The sequence below is a fragment of the Saccopteryx bilineata genome, chromosome 1, assembly GCF_036850765.1.
Source record: "Saccopteryx bilineata isolate mSacBil1 chromosome 1, mSacBil1_pri_phased_curated, whole genome shotgun sequence".
NCBI lineage: Eukaryota > Metazoa > Chordata > Mammalia > Chiroptera > Emballonuridae > Saccopteryx > Saccopteryx bilineata.
In genome coordinates, this window is record NC_089490.1 from 152,183,209 (window position 1) to 152,200,952 (window position 17,744).

A 17,744-nucleotide genomic window follows, 5' to 3' on the forward strand; every position below is an offset into this window, starting at 1 on the left:
GTTCACTTTTCTTTCTTTTTTTTTAATTTTTTTTTATTTTTTATTTTTCTGAAGTTGGAAACGGGAGGCAGTCAGACAGACTCTCGCATGCGCCTGACCGGGATCCACCCGGCATGCCCACCAGGGGGCCATGCTCTGCCCATCTGGGGCGTTGCTCTGTTGCATCCAGAGCCATTCTAGCGCCTGAGGCAGAGGCCACAGAGCCATCCCCAGTGCCCGGGCCAACTTTGCTCCAATGGAGCCTTGGCTGCGGGAGGGGAAGAGAGAGACAGAGAGGAAGGAGAGGGGGAGGGGTGGGGAAGCAGATGGGCGCTTCTCCTGTGTGCCCTGGCCGGGAATCAAACCCAGGACTCCTGCACGCCAGGCCGACACTCTACCACTGAGCCAACCGGCCAGGGCCTGTTCACTTTTCCATTAACTGCTTTTACAGCCTCACTGTGGGACTTGCCAGCCTACAGATCTGGGCCCTGACAGGTCCCACAGCTACTTCCTCATGTGCTGGGAGCCAGAAAGACACAAGCAAATGTAGGCAAATTCAGGATGGCTTTTGGCCAGAAGGGCTGGCAATGGGGGAGGGGAGTTTCTAGAGCTCCCTCAGTCCATCAAGAAAACCTGCCTGGGCTAGGAAGGGGGGAGCACCATCTCTCCACCCATGGCCCTGTCCAAAGAAACACCCCCAGGGAACCCCATGGGCCCTATCCCGGAGCACTTCCCCTCCCCCATATGCACATGGCACCTCAGATCAGAGAGGAGCCTGTAGATGCCCCAACTGCCCTTCCCACCAGCCTACAGCTCTTCTGGACAAGGCTTTCATCTTATAGAGCCTAAGGTCTGGGCTGTGGGTCCCCTTGGACCCCCATGTCAGGTAGGGTACCCCCAACCCCCATCCAGTAGCATATACACCATTTTCACCCAGAACCCAGGCAGCCATAGGGAACCAGAGATAGTGCTATGGAGAGAGCATCCAGTCCAGTTACCTCCCTCACCCAAACCACATTCAAATAGGGACTTGAATGTATTTCCTGAGTCAGGGTGGTCACAGTCAAATCTACCTCCTCCCGGACCCTCCACCCTTACAGAAATTGTTACTGAGAAAGAGCAGCTATTTCTAGGCTCCCAAACCCCGAACCCACTCTTTGGGGCTCAGGACCGGCCCTGCCTCGATGTTCCCCAGAGGATAGAGAGAGCTGGAAAGAGCAGAGCTGCCACCTGCCACAAGCTGCCCCAGACCCAGGCAGGAAGCCAAGGGGAAGAAGATGTGAGGGGAAGGAAGGGGCCCAGGGCCTGAAGGAGGAGACACATGTGGGGAAGGAGGAGAGGAGGCCCCTCCCCCATTGCCAGAATCTGGGGGTAAGGGCTTAAAGAAAACCTCAGGCACCCTGTCGGCCATCCAGGGGGTTCCTAGGCACCCCCTCAAGACTTCCAGAGAATGGAACCTGGAGCCTTGAGTCCCAGTGAAGTCTACCTGGGGCTTAGGGAGCAGCTAACCCCCAGCTTGTCAGTTCTCAGCCTAGATTTGGGCTCACTCATGCCTATGAACACATTTCTGTTACCCTGACGTGGGTCATCCCAGAATCTCATTGTTACTGTCCACACATCTCCCGTCTCCTAAGCCAGCCGCAGAGTTGGCATATACCAGTCTACATTGCCGACACAGAGGTACATTGCACTAACCCAGCCTGGAATGTCCCACTTCCACCCCTCAGCCCGACAGCCCGTGGTGGGCTCACCTGAGACATCTGAGGGCGAAGGTTGACCTCGCGTAAGTTGATGGCATGGGGCAGTAGGTTGTTGAGCAGCTGGCAGAGAAGGACCCCATCCCGAAGGGCCTGAGCTAGCTCGCACACCTGGGCCCCGTCCCAAGTTACGCGGTGGCTGGGTGGCAGCACTCGGCACTGGATCAGCCAGTGGGTACACTGTCGCCACAGCTCCATGGCCGCTGCCTTCCCGGGCCGGCCCGCGCACCCTCGCAGCCTCCGCCACCCGCCCGCCCGCCCGCCTGCCTGTGCTACTAGCTACCACTTCCTCTTCTTTGCCTGTAACTGTCGCCCGGAGAGGGGGTGGAGGAGGAGGAGCCGTGGGGTTGGGGGCGGGGGGAGCACCTATATCCAGCCCCGCCTAACCGAGCCCCTTCCACGCGAGACATCTCTTTCCCCACCAACACAACACCTGGTCACCTGGCAATGGGGAGCGGCCGCCGGTGGTCAAGCTAACTAGAGTGAGGTGCCTTTCTTCATATCCAACCTTTGAATCGTAACTCCTGAAAGTACTCAAAATCCGCCCTCTGCCCACCCCTTCCTCTCTGCCACCACCCTGGTATAGCCCCATCATCGCTAGCCTGGACCAGGCTGTGTCCTCCTTCCCGGTCCCTGCGCTCCTGCCCTCTCCCTCCAGGCTATACTCCCCACAACAGCCAGAGGGCGCTTGGGAGCATCTGAGTCAAGTCAGGATGTCCCTCTTCTTGTCACATACCTTTTTTGGGGGGGTAAAAGTCCTTCTTGCATTCCACAAGGTCCTATAGGATCTCCCGCCCCTCCCCGCCCTCACCTCCTCCACTCCCCCCTTACTTACTTGCCACACAGGCCTCCTGTTGTTCCTCCAACAAGCTTGGACTCGTCCTGTCCCAGGGCCTTTTTTCGAAAGTGCTCCTTCTCTGCCTTAGGCAACTTCATGGGCTAGCTCCCTCACCATCTACAGGTCTTTGCTCAATGTCTCCTCAGGAAGTCGTCCCAAACCTCCCTATTACAAATCACAGCCTTTTATTCCACCTCATCACAAACTATCTCTACTTTAAGTCCCGATCATGTCAAACCTGGTATTTTATTATACTTATTTATTTATTGTCTATTTAGAAATTTGTCCCTTATTACTGCTGCACTTGGCACATATACACACTCCATCAATATTTCTTGAGTGAATGAATAAAGAAACAAATAAGTGGTTGAAAGCTCTATTGGCATTACCTCTGGCATTTATCCCAAATCCATCCATTTATCCCGCTGGTCTTGGTCATTATCATCTCTCTCCTTATACACTTTGCTAGTGTCGTTTGTTAATTGATTCGTTTAGCAAATATTTACTGTATTCGTAGCTGTTACTACCACCTGAAATCATTTTGTCTATGCGGTCTCTCACCCCACTAGGTTGTGAGTGGCCTCCCCTCCCCCCTCAATCTTATTAGACATCCCTTGCATTTTCTAATTCTTGTAACCACTAGGGGGCGTTAGACCCCTTTACTGGACATACCCTCTACCCTCTTGACCAGAGGTCCCCAAACTACGGCCCCCTGAGGCCATTTATCAGGGCCCCCGCCGCACTTCCGGAAGGGGCACCTCTTTCATTGGTGGTCAGTGAGAGAAGCACATTGACCATTTCACTAGCCAAAAGCAGGCCCATAGTTCCCATTGAAATACTGGTCAGTTTGTTGGTTTAAATTTACTTGTTCTTTATTTTAAATATTGTATTTGTTTCCGCTTTGGTTTTTTTACTTTAAAATAAGATATGTGCAGTGTGCATAGGGATTTGTTCATAGTTTTTTTTATAGTCCGGCCCTCCAACGGTCTGAGGGACAGTGAACTGGCCCCCTGTCTAAAAAGTTTGGGGACCCCTGCTCTTGACTAACCAAAATTAGGCATGAGGGCGGTCAAGGAAGATACTCCCCTCCTCTCCTCTTGAGCCCCTCTTCCACATGAGGGTGGGGAGGGCAGCCCGGCCTGGAAATTCCCAGATTTGTGATACTACCAGTACCAGAAGTGTTCATCCCCAAGTATCTTTGGCTTACTATGCGTCAATTTTCTCATCCATAAAATGGGAGGCCGTTTAAAATCATGGTCGAGATCAAAGATGGTGGAGGTAGGAAGATGAAAGCAAATAAAACAGGATGGCCCTCCGGGGCTCCACGTTTGAATCGACCCCTCACAAACCAGCTCAGTTTGGACATATGGCTTAGCTGTCTGGCGCCTCAGTTTCTTCATCTGGAAAATGGGGGGGGGGGTGATGAAAATAGTACCTACCTCACTGAGTGGCCTAAGTAAAAATTAAATGCGTTGAGGCAGTCATACAAGCAGTACAGTCCTCAATAAATGTTAGCTGAGTCAGGGAACATACAGAAACAGCTCGATGTTACTGTTTCTCTGTCTCCCTGCCTCTCACAAAAATAACGTTAGCTGAAACCACTGCTTTCTTTCTATTCTTCCTTCATCCCTTCCTTTTACCTCCCTCTCTTTTTTCCTCCCTCCCTCTCCCCCAGCCCCACCTCCATAAACGTGGCCAGGGCGTTCTTTCTCTTGTTCTTGATCCCTTAACCTTTCTCATGCTTGTTTCCAGGCATCATGATGGAAGCCCACCGCTTCCTTCCTCCCACCTGGAAAACCACCTGAATGGTTCCCCGCCCCAACCTCCCCGTCTCCACAGAATCCAGCTCAACTCCACCGTGTTGTCACTGGGGGAGTCTGTCGTGTTTTCCCGCATCTGTCCACAAAACCCTTCATCTGGGGTTCCACTCCGGGAAACCCAAGGGGGCGGTCTCGAGAAAGCGCACCGCTTCTTGTCACAGCTGTCGCCACACCCCTGCCAAGAAAGAGAACCCATAGGGGCCGCTATGCCCCTTCCCGGGACCCTGAGAGGCGAAGAGAGAGACACCCTCCTTCCGCGACCCGAGGGTCCATGGGTACTTAAGGCCAGATGCTAGTAATGGTGGAGCCGAATTCTAAGAACTGGGACTAGGAGGGGACTGGGAGGTAAGTGGGCGTGATCAGTTGGAGGAGGGCGGGGAGATGTTGTATGGGGACTGTCCGTTTTAAAAGACAACCGGAGTTTCCCAGGGTAGTGTGGTTTATACAGAAGGACGTATATTATCCAAAGGGAATGTGGTTAGTGCAATGAAAGGTCCTATAGGGGCGGAGTGAGAACGAAGGGGCGGGTGAAAGCCTGGGAGTCTACAGTTGGAGGTGGGGCCCAAAAGAGGCGTGGTCTTAAGGGGCGGGGTCTCAAGGGCGGGAACCTGATTAGGCTTGGTTTCCACCTGCGGCCGGGTGGGAGGGGCTCGGAGGCGCAGACCTCCTGCTTAGGTTCCGCCCCAAGCCCTTCAGAGCTTCTCGCGTCCTGTCCCAGGTGAGTAAGGAGCCCCGGGTGGATACAGGACCAGGGGATTATCTGAGTGGGGAGTCCTCTGTTTTCTAGGTGGGGCTACTAGCACGCGAGTAGGATCTGGGTGTCTGTCCAAGGGCGTCCGCGGACGTAGAAAGGGTCGCGAAGGGTCTGCTTGGGTCGCTGTGCCTCACACAGGTCTGTGTACCTGGGCTTGCTCCTGTAAGAGGGTTTCCTTTGCAACATGGAGATCCTCCCTGCTTCCATTTTTACCTGACAAATCTTTTTAATCCACAAACCAGATTGTGCCCCTCCCTCACTTAAAACCTTTCCATGGCTCCTATCCCATACCACTGAGATGAAAATTTTGGGGTCCACCAGTTCCTGCATGGTCTCACCGCTGCCTACCTACTGCTCTCCACTTAGCTTTTTCTTCACTGCATTCCAGCCACACTGGCCTCCTTGATGATGTCAAACAAGCTCCATAAAAAAAATTTTTTTAAAGGCAAGCTCTTGCATTTGCCTTACCCCCCAACCTGAACTGCTGTTTCTCAAAATCTTTGCATAACTGCCAGTATCTCCTTCCCTTTTCTGAGGTCTCAGCTCCAATGTCACCTTCTGGGACAGACTCTGTGCTATTTAAAGCACTCTGCCTCCTCCAGCCATCTTATCACATCTCCCTGTTTTACCACCTTAGAATGTATTCTTGTTTTGTTGTGTGCCTGTCCACCAGACTGTGATGGGCGAAGACAGGTCTCGATCATCACTATTTCCAAAGTCTAGAACAGCACATAGTGCTCAACCGATTGGTGGTGTCAAGTCTTTGTCCATGTGTCCATCTGCTAGTGGCTGTCCCCTGCTATTTATATCCATATATATGGTCTATATGGCATGAATACCCCCTCCCTCATTTCCCTGTGTTTGCCCCTTCTTCACCCCCTCTCCTGATTCTGTCCTCTTCCTCGCTCTCCTACCCGAGTATCCAGAAATTATTCCAGGACACAGGGCAGGAGGATGACTTAGCCTGTGGTGACCTGTGCCCACTCAGAGCTTCCCCCACCCTCAACTAATCAGAGTTTTGTCAGTAACCCACCACAATGCCCACTAAGGGAGACATGAGACAGAAGAACCTGGAGTTGGGAGACTCTTAAGACAGGCTGGTCCTGGCCAGGTGACAAACAGGAAGTGAACAGGCATCCAGGAGACATACCTGGAGTTCAAGTATGCATAGCCTGCAGCCAGCTCTGGGCCCAGCTCCAGGCCCAGCTCCCCGCCCCTTTAAGTCACCTAGGGCTGGCCATGGAACTTCCTGTGCCTGTCAGGCCTTCCAGCAGTCTGACTCAGGATGTAAGAATCCTGGTGCTATTTTCCTGCAGACCCTGGCCAGCCCTGAAGACCTTGTAGGGTGGGAAAAGTGCGAAGTAGACCCCTTGCTTCCCTCCTATCCAGGGTGGGTTTTCTCCACCAGATACCTGAGACTCCCTTGATCAAGGAAGCCCAGGAGTGTCTGAGACCTAAATTTGACCATGATAATAATGAGATGTATGGCTCCAAAACTGCATTTGCTGACATTTCTACAAAAATGTGACCTTTCAACATCCTTAAATGTGGTGTTACATCCGAAAGCCGTTTATAGGTTTGATTTTCTTTTTTTTACAGAGACAGAGAGAGAGTCAGAGAGAGGGATAGACAGGGACAGAGAGACATAACGGTGAGATGAGAAGCATTAATCATTAGTTTTTTCGTTGCGCATTGCGACACCTTAGTTGTTCATTGATTGCTTTCTCATATGTGCCTTGACCGTGGGCCTTCAACAGACTGAGTAACCCCTTGCTGGAGCCAGCGACCTTGGGTCCAAGCTGGTGAGCTTTTGCTCAAACCAGATGAGCCCATGCTCAAGCTGGCGACCTCGGGGTCTCAAACCTGGGTCCTCAGCATCCCAGTCTGATGCTCTATCTACTGCGCCACCGCCTGGTCAGGCAAGGTTTGATTTTCTTACCTCCTAAGAATCCTGATGTAGGCACATAGATTGTTTAGAAGATATGGACATTAGTAAATTAAATTACCTCTGGCCTGGAATGTTCTTTCACCCTGAGAACCAGCGGGCTTGCTTTCTCAAAAATCTTCCCAGTTATACTGAGACCTTTCCTCAGGCCGCCTAATGGAAAATCTTAACTCCACCACCTGGATCTTCATATCCCATCCCTAGTTACATCTTTCTGCCTAGCTCTCTCTGTCCTAACTACACATTCAACTTATTTCTTTTATTTAATTTTTATTTATTCAGAGAGAGGAAGACAGAGACAGAGACAGATACATCGATCTGTTCCTGTATGTGCCCTGACCAGGGATGGAACCAGTAACTTGCATATCAGGACGACCAACCAAGCTGAATTGCCGGCTCGCTCACTAGAATGGCAGTGGTCTCCGGTTTTTTTGTTGTTGTTTACTGTTAAGTCTCACCTAGAAGAGCACCTGGCACATAGTAGGTGCCACATAAATATTAGTCTTAGTGAAGTAGTTAATTAAACTTCTACAACATGGAGCATTATGTCATCTGCATAAAATGTCATTAGTTTTAAAGCAGTGCATGGATCTCTATTTGCAAGGATCCCAGTAAATGCCTGGCTGTTTCAATGAAATTACAGCCAATTCTAAATTATAGTTACTCATAGTCTGATTTTATACATATTTCTTTTTTATTATTAAGTTTTGAGAGGAAGGGAGAGATAGAGAAAGAGAGAACTGTTTATGTATATAGTTGACTCTTAAACAACCTGGGTTTAAACAGCATGGGTCCACTTATATGCAGATTTTTTTCAATAAATGCTGTAAATGTATTTTCTTATGATTGTCTTAATTACATTTTATTTTCTCTAGTTTTATTGTAAGAATACAGTATATGATACATATACAAAATATGTGTTAATCAACTGTTTATGTTCTCGGTGAGGCTTCTGGTCAACCATAGGGTATTAGTAGTTGAGTATGGAGGGATTTATTCACAGATTTTTGATTCTGCAGGGTTCAGTACCCCTAACCCCTGCATTGTTCAAGGGTCAACTCTAATCTGGCATATATCTATATGTCTGGCAGATAGATAGATAGATAGATAGATAACCTATGAGTAACTTGTTTAATTTAGAATATATAATCTATACATATACAGAGAAATGCATTTTTTAATTGATTTTAGAGAGTGGAAGGGAGAGAGAAAGAAACATCAATTTGTTATTCCACTTATTTATGTATTCATTCGTTGGTTCTTGTATATGCCCCACCAGGGGATCGAACCTGCAACCTTGGTATATTAGGATGATGCTCTATCCAACTGAGCTACTTGACCAGGGCTAAGAGATGCGTTTTAAGGTTTGAAAGGATATGAGCTGCTGTCTCCAAAACTAAAAGGAGCGCACAAAAAAATTAAAAGAAAAAAAAAAAAAGAGGAACATGGAAGGATCAACTCAGCTACTCAGGAAGCAGAAATAATTATTCCCATTTTACAGAAGTGGAAGACTGAGGCCTGTGTAAGTGAAAAGCTCAGCCCTAGTGTCCACTGCTCCCAAAAGCTCCGTACAGGCACCACAGGATGAAGAGGACTTTGCCAGCCAACCCTGGCACCACAGCCCTTTATCCCTCCAGGTACTGCCTCCTGCAGGGCCTCAACACCTACAATGGGGAACCTCTCCTGCCCTTGATCTACTGGGGACTCTTGGGTCCTAGATAAGGGATATAGGGTCAAGATCTATTGGAAGGGGTGGCTGGGGGTCTGGGGACTATCTTGAACCTTGGTTGGTGTGGCACATCACCCTTATATTTAAATTATCACTCTCTTTGGGATGGTGTTGAGGATGGTAATAGAGATTGAAGAATGTCCTAACTCCCTCAAAGCACCCTTTGTTTCTGCTTGTCTCTCTCTCTTTGGGTTCCAGGCCCCTGTGGCCACCAGGGCCCCATCTCCCTCTCAATTCAAGGCTTCCCACCCCCATCCTCAACTTAGGTGTTACCCACAGGAGTCCTGGGACCCTTGGCATCCAATGAAATCATGAAGCAGTATGCTTAGTGGTTAAAATCCCATGCCCTAGAGCAAGGGTCCCCAAACTTTTTACACAGGGGCCAGTTCACTATCCCTCAGACCATTGGAGGGCCAGACTATAAAAAAAACTATGAACAAATCCCTATGCACACTGCACATATATTATTTTAAAGTAAAAAAACAAAACGGGAACAAATACAATATTTAAAATAAAGAACAAGTAAATTTAAATCAACAAACTGACCAGTATTTCAATGGGAACTATGGGCCTGCTTTTGGCTAATGAGATGGTCAATGTGCTCCTCACACTGACCACCAATGAAAGAGGTACCCCTTCCGGAAGTGTGGCAGGGCCGGATAAATGACCTCAGGGGGCCGCATGTGGCCCTCGGGCCATAGTTTGGGGACCCCTGCCCTAGAGTCAGACATAGTAGGATTAAATCCCAGTCCTACAATTTAAATTGTGTGACCTAGGCTAATATATTTAACCTCTCTGGGTCTGTTTTCCCATCTGTATAAATGGGGACAATAGTTCCTACCATTTAACTTTGGTGAAGAATTAAATGAGTTCACGTTTTACACCTAAAGCAGCTGGAATTATGTAGGCCTACATGTGTCCACTGCATATATTGTTCAGCCCCCAGCCACTGTCACCAGCTCTGCATTGCTTCTCTGGTATCAGAGCTCTCAGCCCGTTTTCACACTAGCCATCACAGCTGTCATAAGACAGCTTAAAAATTTTATAAAGAATGATTTATGGGTTACACTGGAAAAATCAAACTAATGGCTTATATTGAAGCCACATTTGCACAAGAAAAAAAGCCAGTGCATTTATTCAGACTTTTAAGTTGTATCAGTCAGTGTCAGCTAGAAACTGTAACAAATAATTCCAAGATGTCTTTAGGCTAGACACAATATACATTTTAGGGCTTGTTTATGTCACAGTCCAAGGTGGTTGAAGAATGAGAATGTGGAGCTCCATAAATCACTCAGGACCCAAGCCCTTTCCATCTTGTGGCTCAGCATTATCCCAGAGTTTTGGTGATATCAGCTGACAAATAGAGGTCAGAAACTAGGATTTTGCAGAAGGGTTTTTATGGGCCAGGTGTGAACAGTTCCAAATGCACTTCTGCCCTCATCCCTTTGGCCAGATCTAGTCACATGACAGCTCTAACTGCAAGGGAGTGTGGGAAATATAGTCCAGAGGCTTGCCCATGAGAAAAGGGTAAATGATTTGGCACAAAACTACCCAGTCTCTAGGATGGCTTTTATTGGGTGAGGGTGGTGAGGTACCATTAATTACTGATCTGGGCTCATGCCTAAATTTCCTGACCCATGTCCTCTACCCTCAGGAGGCAGAGGCTCTTCTTCAGCAAGATAGTGACTTCTTGGTTCACGCATCTGGGTCCCATGGGGGCCACCCTGTGATCTCCTGCCACTGGTGTGGCTTGGCCCTACACTTCCAGGTACTCAATGTGGCCTTGCATCGCCAGCCAGGACGGCCCACAGCCAGAGGCAGATTAAGGTCGGTTTAGGCCCCAGGTGCAGAAGAAAATATTGGGCCCCTTAAAAAAAGAGAGACAGGGAAAATAAAAATACACGTTAACCATATTTTTAAGTAAATAAAAAATATTATGTACTACTAATGTTAAAATTGCATATATGAAACTTGGTGTCATTAGAAAAAGTATATAAAGTTGGGGTTTTGCAGGGCCCTTCAGAAGTCGGGGCCGAGTGCGCCCGCCATTAAATCCGCCTCTGCCCACAGCCCTCTTTCAGCTGGAGGACGAGTATGTCCCAAGCCTGCCCGCCCTGGTTCACAGCCATGTGACTGGCCAGTGTCCACTGACCTGGGCTACAGGGGCTGTGGCCTCCAGGCCAGTGAAGCAGCAAGAGCTATTCAACACAGCTTTAGTGAGAACACCCTCCTAGACAGCCTGAATGGGGTAGGGCTACTCAGGTACTCACAGGTTACTGACCTTCCTCGCAACACCTAAAACTGCTGGGTTTCTTCACCTTGGCATTATTGACACTTAGAGCCAGATCATTCTTTTTTTTTTTTTTTTTTTTTTTTCTGAAGCTGGAAACGGGGAAGAGACAGTCAGACTCCCGCATGCGCCCGACCGGGATCCACCCAGCACGCCCACCAGGGGCGTCGCTCTGCCCACCAGGGGGCGATGCTCTGCCCCTTTGGGGCGTTGCTCTGCGGAGACCAGAGCCACTCTAGCGCCTGGGGCAGAGGCCAAGGAGCCAGCCCGGGTCTTCTTTGCTCCAATGGAGCCTTGGCTGGGGAGGGGAAGAAAGAGACAGAGAGGAAGGAGAGGGGGGGTGGAGAAGCAAATGGGCGCTTCTCCTATGTGCCCTGGCCAGGAATCGAACCCGGGTCCCCCGCACGCCAGGCCGACGCTCTACCGCTGAGCCAACCGGCCAGGGCCCAGATCATTCTTTTTGAGGGGTGCTGTTCTGTGCATTGTAGGATGTTGAACATCATCCCCACCTGACCTCTGTCTACTAGATGACAGTAGAATTTTCCTCACCACACTCCCTAGCTGTAACAAACAAAAAATATCTCCTGACCTTGCCAAATCCCCTGGGGATGAAGCTCCCTGGTTAAGATTCAATAGTCCTGAGTGACTGCAGGTAGGAGTTTCTGAGCATTGGTGGGGGTGCCCTGCTCAGGCTAAGCCTTCACATCTACCCCATCTCTGTCGCCCAGGGCTAGGAAGTGGAGTGACAATCATCCTACAGATTTGGAGCATGTAGGTGGTCAAGAGAAAGCCACTCTGAACCAGGTGAGAGTGCCAGGACAGCCATGGCTCAGAGGTTTCTTTGCCCCTCATTCCCTGATTGATCTTGGGAAAGGACTTAACCACTTGGAAATGGGGATGATGATGCTAAGTTGTCATGGTGATTTAAAAACATATAGAAACTTTGTAGGTTCTTGAAATGTGCATTTACAATTATTCTTTAAATTTTATTTATTCATTTTAGAGAGGAGAGAGAGAGAGGGAGAGAGAGAGGAGAGAGAGAGAGAGAGAGAGAGAGAGAGAGAGAGAAGGTGGGGAGGAGCTGGAAGCATCAACTCCCATATGTGCCTTGACCAGGCAAGCCCAGGGTTTCGAACCGGCGACCTCAGCATTTCCAGGTCGATGCTTTATCCACTGCGCTACCACAGGTCAGGCGCATTTACAATTATTCTATGAAGCCCTACATGACTTCCCTAATAATGTCTGCCATATGCCCTCACTCAGTCACACAGTCTTCCTTTCAGTTGCTAGAACCTTTCAAATTTGTTCCTGCCTCAGGCCCTTTGAACTGATTGTTCTTGCCATTGGAAAGCCCACTCCCCTAATCTTTTTCTGACTCCTTCTCACCCAAAATGAGTTCCTCAAAAGAACTTACACTAGGCCCTCGCTGGGTAGCTCAGTTGGTTACAGTGTTGTCCCAATATGCCAAAGTTGCAGGTTCAATCTCCAGTCAGGGCACATACAACAGTCAACCAATGAATGCATAGGTAAGTCAGTTTCTCTCTCTCTCTCTTTCTCTCTCTCTCTCTCTCTCTCTCTCCCCCTCCCTCCCTCCCTCCCTTCCTCTCTCTCAAGTCAATTTAAAAAAAAACCTTAACAAAAACAAACCAGCTTACCCAGTCATGCTACCTAAAGGTCTCCCCCTCCCCCATGCCTGGTCTGCCTTGTCTGCCCTATACATCCTCCACTCCATTCAGCATGAGCTCTCTTTGCATGCCAGGCAGAGATACTAAGTGCTGAGATACATCAGTGAACAAGAAAGACAAAATTTCTTCCCAAGTGGAGCTAACATCCTGTTAGAGGAAGATGCACCAAGAACAACAAAAAGAAGTCAATTATGTATAATTTGGGGTAAAAATTAAAAGTACAACAGAGTAGGGGAGATTTTAAGTAGTAGTCAGGAAAGGCCCTATGGAGAAAGATTTCAAGAAGGTAAGGTAGGAAAGGATGTAGATAACTGGGGGGTGAGTGTGGCCAGGCAGAAGGAACAACAAGTACAAAGGTCCTAGGGCCAGAACAAGAGTTTTAACTACTCATTTAACCAAAAAATGGTGAGTGTAGCTGAAGCACTGGGAAAGAAGGGGAAGTCAGAGAGAGATCTGGGACTTAGATTTTGAGAGTGTTTTTGGCTACTCTTTGGCCCTTACTCAGAGTAAGCTGGGAGCCATGGGAAGTTGTTAAGCCCCTCTAACAGGGCCTATTTAAATACTTTGTAAGTATTGAATCTCCCAAAAGTCTGGGTAGGTTTCTAAGTTCTAATAACCTTGGAAGTAAACATGCCACAAACTTAATAAAAAATATCATTTGAAGGTTTAATAAATTCAATTGCTTTGATGTTTATGTAGTTTTGTGAACTGATTAATATACATTTAATTTTGTACTGTCACTGCTTTACCATCTTTAATCAGAGGGACAAAAGCAGAGAATTCAAATTTAAATTGTGGTATTCAGAATTTACAAAACTACTAAAGTGTCAGTTTATTTATTTATTTATTTTATTTTAATTTTGTAAATATTTTATTTATTGATTTTTTAGAGAGAGAGGAGTGAGAGAGAGAGACAGAGAGAGAGAGAGAGAGAGAGAGAGAGAAGTGAGAGGAGCAGGAAGCATCAACTCCCATATGTGCCTTGACCAGGCAAGCCCAAGGTTTCGAACCGGCGACCTCAGTGTTCCAGGTCGACGCTTTATCCCACTGCGCCACCACAGGTCAGGCCAAGTGTCAGTTTATTTTTAAGCCATTGCTAAGTGTGTAGCACTTATACTGAGGAAGTTGTTAAAGTTCAAAGCCACACCAAGATAGATGGGGATACCCAGGTATTGACTGAATGAATGGGTGAACCAGGACCCACCTACCCATCTTCTCTGTGTACCTCCTGCACTCCATTTTGTATGACTCCCAGGAGCCTCTGCCATGCCCGCATTTGCCCTGTCTTGCATGGATAGTGACCCTGTGTTGCTGAAGACCCTGGCTGCCCTGGGATCCATTACTGACAGCCTCAGGGCCTCGGATGGGCAGCTTTATGCCAAGTGTTGGTCAAATAAGTTTGTAAATATGATATATATGTTTGCTCGCTTCTAGTTTGCATTGGATGTGGGGGAACAGGCTGTGAGCAGGCAGGATTCTTATAGCCTAAGGCTTAGTTTTAAGACTAAGCCTTTTCCACCCTTTTTGATGTAGGTTGGTGCACTCTCATGAGGAATCCCATTATGCCTCAGATAAGTGACTTTGTATCAGAGACTTCCTTGTTTGTGTATTGGATTAAAGGTTTGGATTTCTACACTATAAAGTGGGGCAGACCGGGACCAGCTTGCTCTCTCTTGGTTCCTGAGACTATCATTAGAGCAGAGAGCAGAGAAAGACCACATGGAAGAAAGGAGAAGCAGCCAAGATGGTGGAGAGCTGAAGGAGAAGCCAGTTTGTGCAGAGAGAACAACATGGGGAACAGAGGTGAATAAGGCTAGTGAGCTAGAAACCTTTGATTCTAGGAAACTTGGATAAGTCAGTAGCTTTGTGAGCACTGAATGAGTGGGTTTTGAAGGCCAGTGTGTGTTTTTTATTTGCCTGCCGGGTGCAAGCTAGGATTAAAGATAATGGCTCACCAGTTGGTGGCTCCGTTGTTTCATTACCGTCTGTCCGAATCCAATGCGAACCTGCATGGGCCGGGTGGTTGTGATAGTGGACGTGGATACTGGCCTTACACCAAGACACCAACCAAGCCACCTCAACCACCCTCACTGGTGCTGCCTGGTGCCTCTGGACAACCCCCAATGGACTGTGAGCTGGTGTTCCAAGAGTCTAGTGCCCAGGGAATACCCCTTGGCCACAGCTGCCCAGAGCCAGAGGCCCCATGGTGAGAGGCCCAGGAGGAGGAGGAGAGATGTCTTACAAGACCACAGGGAGAGATCTTTTTCTGCCCCCTGACAACCTCTCTGGCCTGCTGGGCCCCCAGAATTAGCCCTTAAGACCCAAAGTCCTGTGTACTCTCCAGGCCTGTTTCTGGAGCACCATCCTGGGTACACGGCCCTCTACCTGCTATTGGCAGACTGCCAGGTGAGTCATTACCAGGTCCCTTCTCCCCAGGCAGGGACAAGGTCCAAACACACCTCATACCCATATACTCAATCTAATCACTCACCCCTCAACTTCCCTGCCCCCAGGTTGCAAACCTACTGGGAGGAACCAAGGCTCAGCAGGATGCCATGGGGGTTGCCTCTGGCCTGGAGCTGCTCACACTTCCCCAAAGCCATCCCTTGAGGTCAGAACTGCAGGAAAGGTAAACCAGCCACCTGGAATTCCCAGAATCTCCCAAGTCTCCCCACTCAGGGAGGGTGATGGGCAATGCCACCTCCTGTCCTTTCTCACCGCAAAATATAAACCTCCTCACTACCCCTTGACCCTTCCCCTCCGCCTCCACAGGCACAAGGTTCTGGTGCAGGCCGGTGCGCTGGTGGTGCTGGGCTGCGTGGAGCTGCTGGAGGAGCGTACAGCGGCCCTGAGGGGCCTGATGGAGCCGGCACTGGCGCTGCAGCCAGGGCGGTGAGGGACCTGCCCAGACTGGCCGCAGTCTTGGGCGCCCTGCTCATGCCCCAGGTACATAGGGTGCAGGAATGGGGAGGAAACCTAAATGCAGGTGATGGGAAAGAGGAGGCATGCTCAGGGCTCTTACCCCAGGTATCCCGGCTAGAACACATGTGGCGCCAGAACCGAAGGAGCCACACTGAAGCCACATTGGCCTTCAAGCAGGAGTTGAAACCACTGATGCAAGTTCTGAATGAGGGTGCCAGTGGGTGGCATCATTTGAGGCTGGAACCTACTCAACTCAGAATCCTAATCCAGTCCTAGGCCTAATCCCCACTTGGTTTGAGCCCCGCCCCTTCACCCTAGGCTCTGCCTCCCTTGCCTTAGGCCCCACCGCTACACTACAGGCTCCGCCTTCCTTATCCTAGGCCCCACCCTATGCACTAGGCCTGGTCCTATCTATCCCCAATCCCTAGCCCCCGCCCCTGCCCTATCCCATGCCCTTAACTATCTAGCATTACTAGGCTTGAGCTTGTTAGACCTAAATCCCTCCAGTTACTTTAGTTGTAGCGTGCCTGGCCTAATGTCCCACCATCCTCACTCTAGGCCTCGGCCCCTGCCCAAAACGCACCCCAGAGCCTTCCCCTACGAGACCCTGCAACCCCAGCGAGGTGGCGCTGCCTCACGTGGGACCCGTGGTGCGCCTGCTTGAGGGCGAGGAACTCCCGGGGCCACTGGAGGAGAGCTGTGAGCAACTGCTGCGCATCCTGCAGGGGGCGCATCAGACAGCCCAGAATGTGTCCAAATTCCACAAGGCCGCTGCCCCGCACCTGCAAGGTGAGTGCCCCCTCTGCGCCCCCTTAGGAGCAACCCGCATGCTCCAACCGGGTGCCTCCAAACCGTGCCAGGGACCAAAGCCTCCTGTCACACCTCCCAGAGTCCCACCCAAACTGGGAACTGGGACTGGGCAACCAACAGTGGTGACAGGAAGTGTCCTACACCCAAAGGGGGTGGCCCCGCCCCCAGAACCATGCTTATCCTATGGATCCCACTCCCACCAACCCCAACTTCCTTCCAAGTTTGTTGCACAGGGTGGCCCAGAACCCCAAATCCTGACGCGGGGGCACCTTCCTCTCCCGGCACAACCTCTAAGGTGGGGCTCCTAAGCAGCTCAAACCAGAGACAGAGCGCCCCCTTGCACCCTGGCAGAACTCATCTGCCCCTCAGCCACACCCTTCCCCACACCTGCAAAGACCTATGAGCTCCGGCTCTCCACCAACCCCACCTAACTGTCCAGAGTACTTGGGGCAGAGTCTCTCCAGGCCCCTGCTGGGTCAAAGTACCCAGGGGAAAATGCAGATGTGGAGAGGGGCAATGTAGGCACCTGAGCTCCGCCCCCAGCACACCTAGCCCTGCCCCCAGAATTCTGGCCCGAACTTGACCTGCAGGAAGCCCTGACCACTGACTGTGCCAGGCTGCCCTGGGGGAGCCCGGGTGAGTGGGCACCACTGGCTGCTCATCTGAAGTTTCAGCACATCCTCAGTGCCCTTTCACAGCACCTGGAGCCGAGTGTTGAGAGCACAGACTTGCTCCTTCATCCAGGGACACCCAGACTTCTGGGAACCCCAGCAGGAGACCAAGGAAGTCATCCCAGTTTGCTCACACAGTCAAACAGGGTGAGAACCCACACCCTGACTTGCAGAAGGGAGGGTGGCCAGGTTTGCAAGAACCCACTGTGCCCCCTAAAAGTATACAGGGATCCTGAGTAAGGGGCCGCCTCCTCCCCCACACTAGAAAACCCAGGTTTCTGGGGGCCCTGACCACCCTCTCCCACCCTCATCCCCACACACATTCCACAAATCATGAACATACAGCTTCTAATAATTAATAAGAGAACTTGCAGCTCAAAAGAGGCCAGAGTTCAAATGCCATTTAAAAGTTGTGTAACTTCCAGCGGATTGCTTGCCCTCTCTGTGCCCGTCTTCAACATAAAAGGAAGACTAACTTTCTAGGGGTTATCATGTGAATTCAAGTTCAATGTTTAAATGAGATAATGGGTAGAGAATGCCAGGC

The 17,744-nt window shown here is 49.9% G+C and overlaps 2 protein-coding genes across 3 annotated transcripts in view; one reads left to right on the top strand and one right to left on the bottom strand.

Annotated features, from left to right (window-relative positions):
* The window catches only part of VAV1 (vav guanine nucleotide exchange factor 1), a 71,987-nt gene extending 69,967 nt beyond the window's left edge, over nucleotides 1–2,020 (bottom strand). For both annotated transcript variants that reach the window (XM_066274277.1, XM_066274268.1), the window contains exon 1: nucleotides 1,731–2,020. In XM_066274277.1, coding sequence (XP_066130374.1) covers nucleotides 1,731–1,934 — 204 coding nt within the window. In that variant the 5' untranslated portion in view covers nucleotides 1,935–2,020. The remainder of the gene's footprint in view (nucleotides 1–1,730) is intronic.
* Nucleotides 1,933–16,387, top strand: SH2D3A (SH2 domain containing 3A). Its single transcript, XM_066252666.1, has 7 exons — nucleotides 1,933–2,038; nucleotides 8,621–8,730; nucleotides 10,477–10,649; nucleotides 11,841–11,916; nucleotides 15,311–15,426; nucleotides 15,570–15,743; nucleotides 16,278–16,387. Exons 1-6 carry the CDS (start codon nucleotides 1,933–1,935, stop codon nucleotides 15,691–15,693), a joined length of 705 nt encoding a protein of 234 aa, XP_066108763.1. The 3' UTR covers nucleotides 15,694–15,743; nucleotides 16,278–16,387.
* The last annotated feature ends 1,357 nt before the right edge of the window (nucleotides 16,388–17,744 follow it).

Excerpts from the sequence above, each read along its gene's own strand:
- SH2D3A (XM_066252666.1), top strand. The coding sequence starts at position 1,933 with ATGGCCGCTGCCTTCCCGGGCCGGCCCGCGCACCCTCGCAGCCTCCGC. Across the intron at positions 11,917-15,310 it reads AGAAAGCCACTCTGAACCAG|GTTGCAAACCTACTGGGAGG; the intron begins GTGAGAGTGCCA and ends CCCTGCCCCCAG. Across the intron at positions 15,427-15,569 it reads AGGTCAGAACTGCAGGAAAG|GCACAAGGTTCTGGTGCAGG; the intron begins GTAAACCAGCCA and ends CCGCCTCCACAG.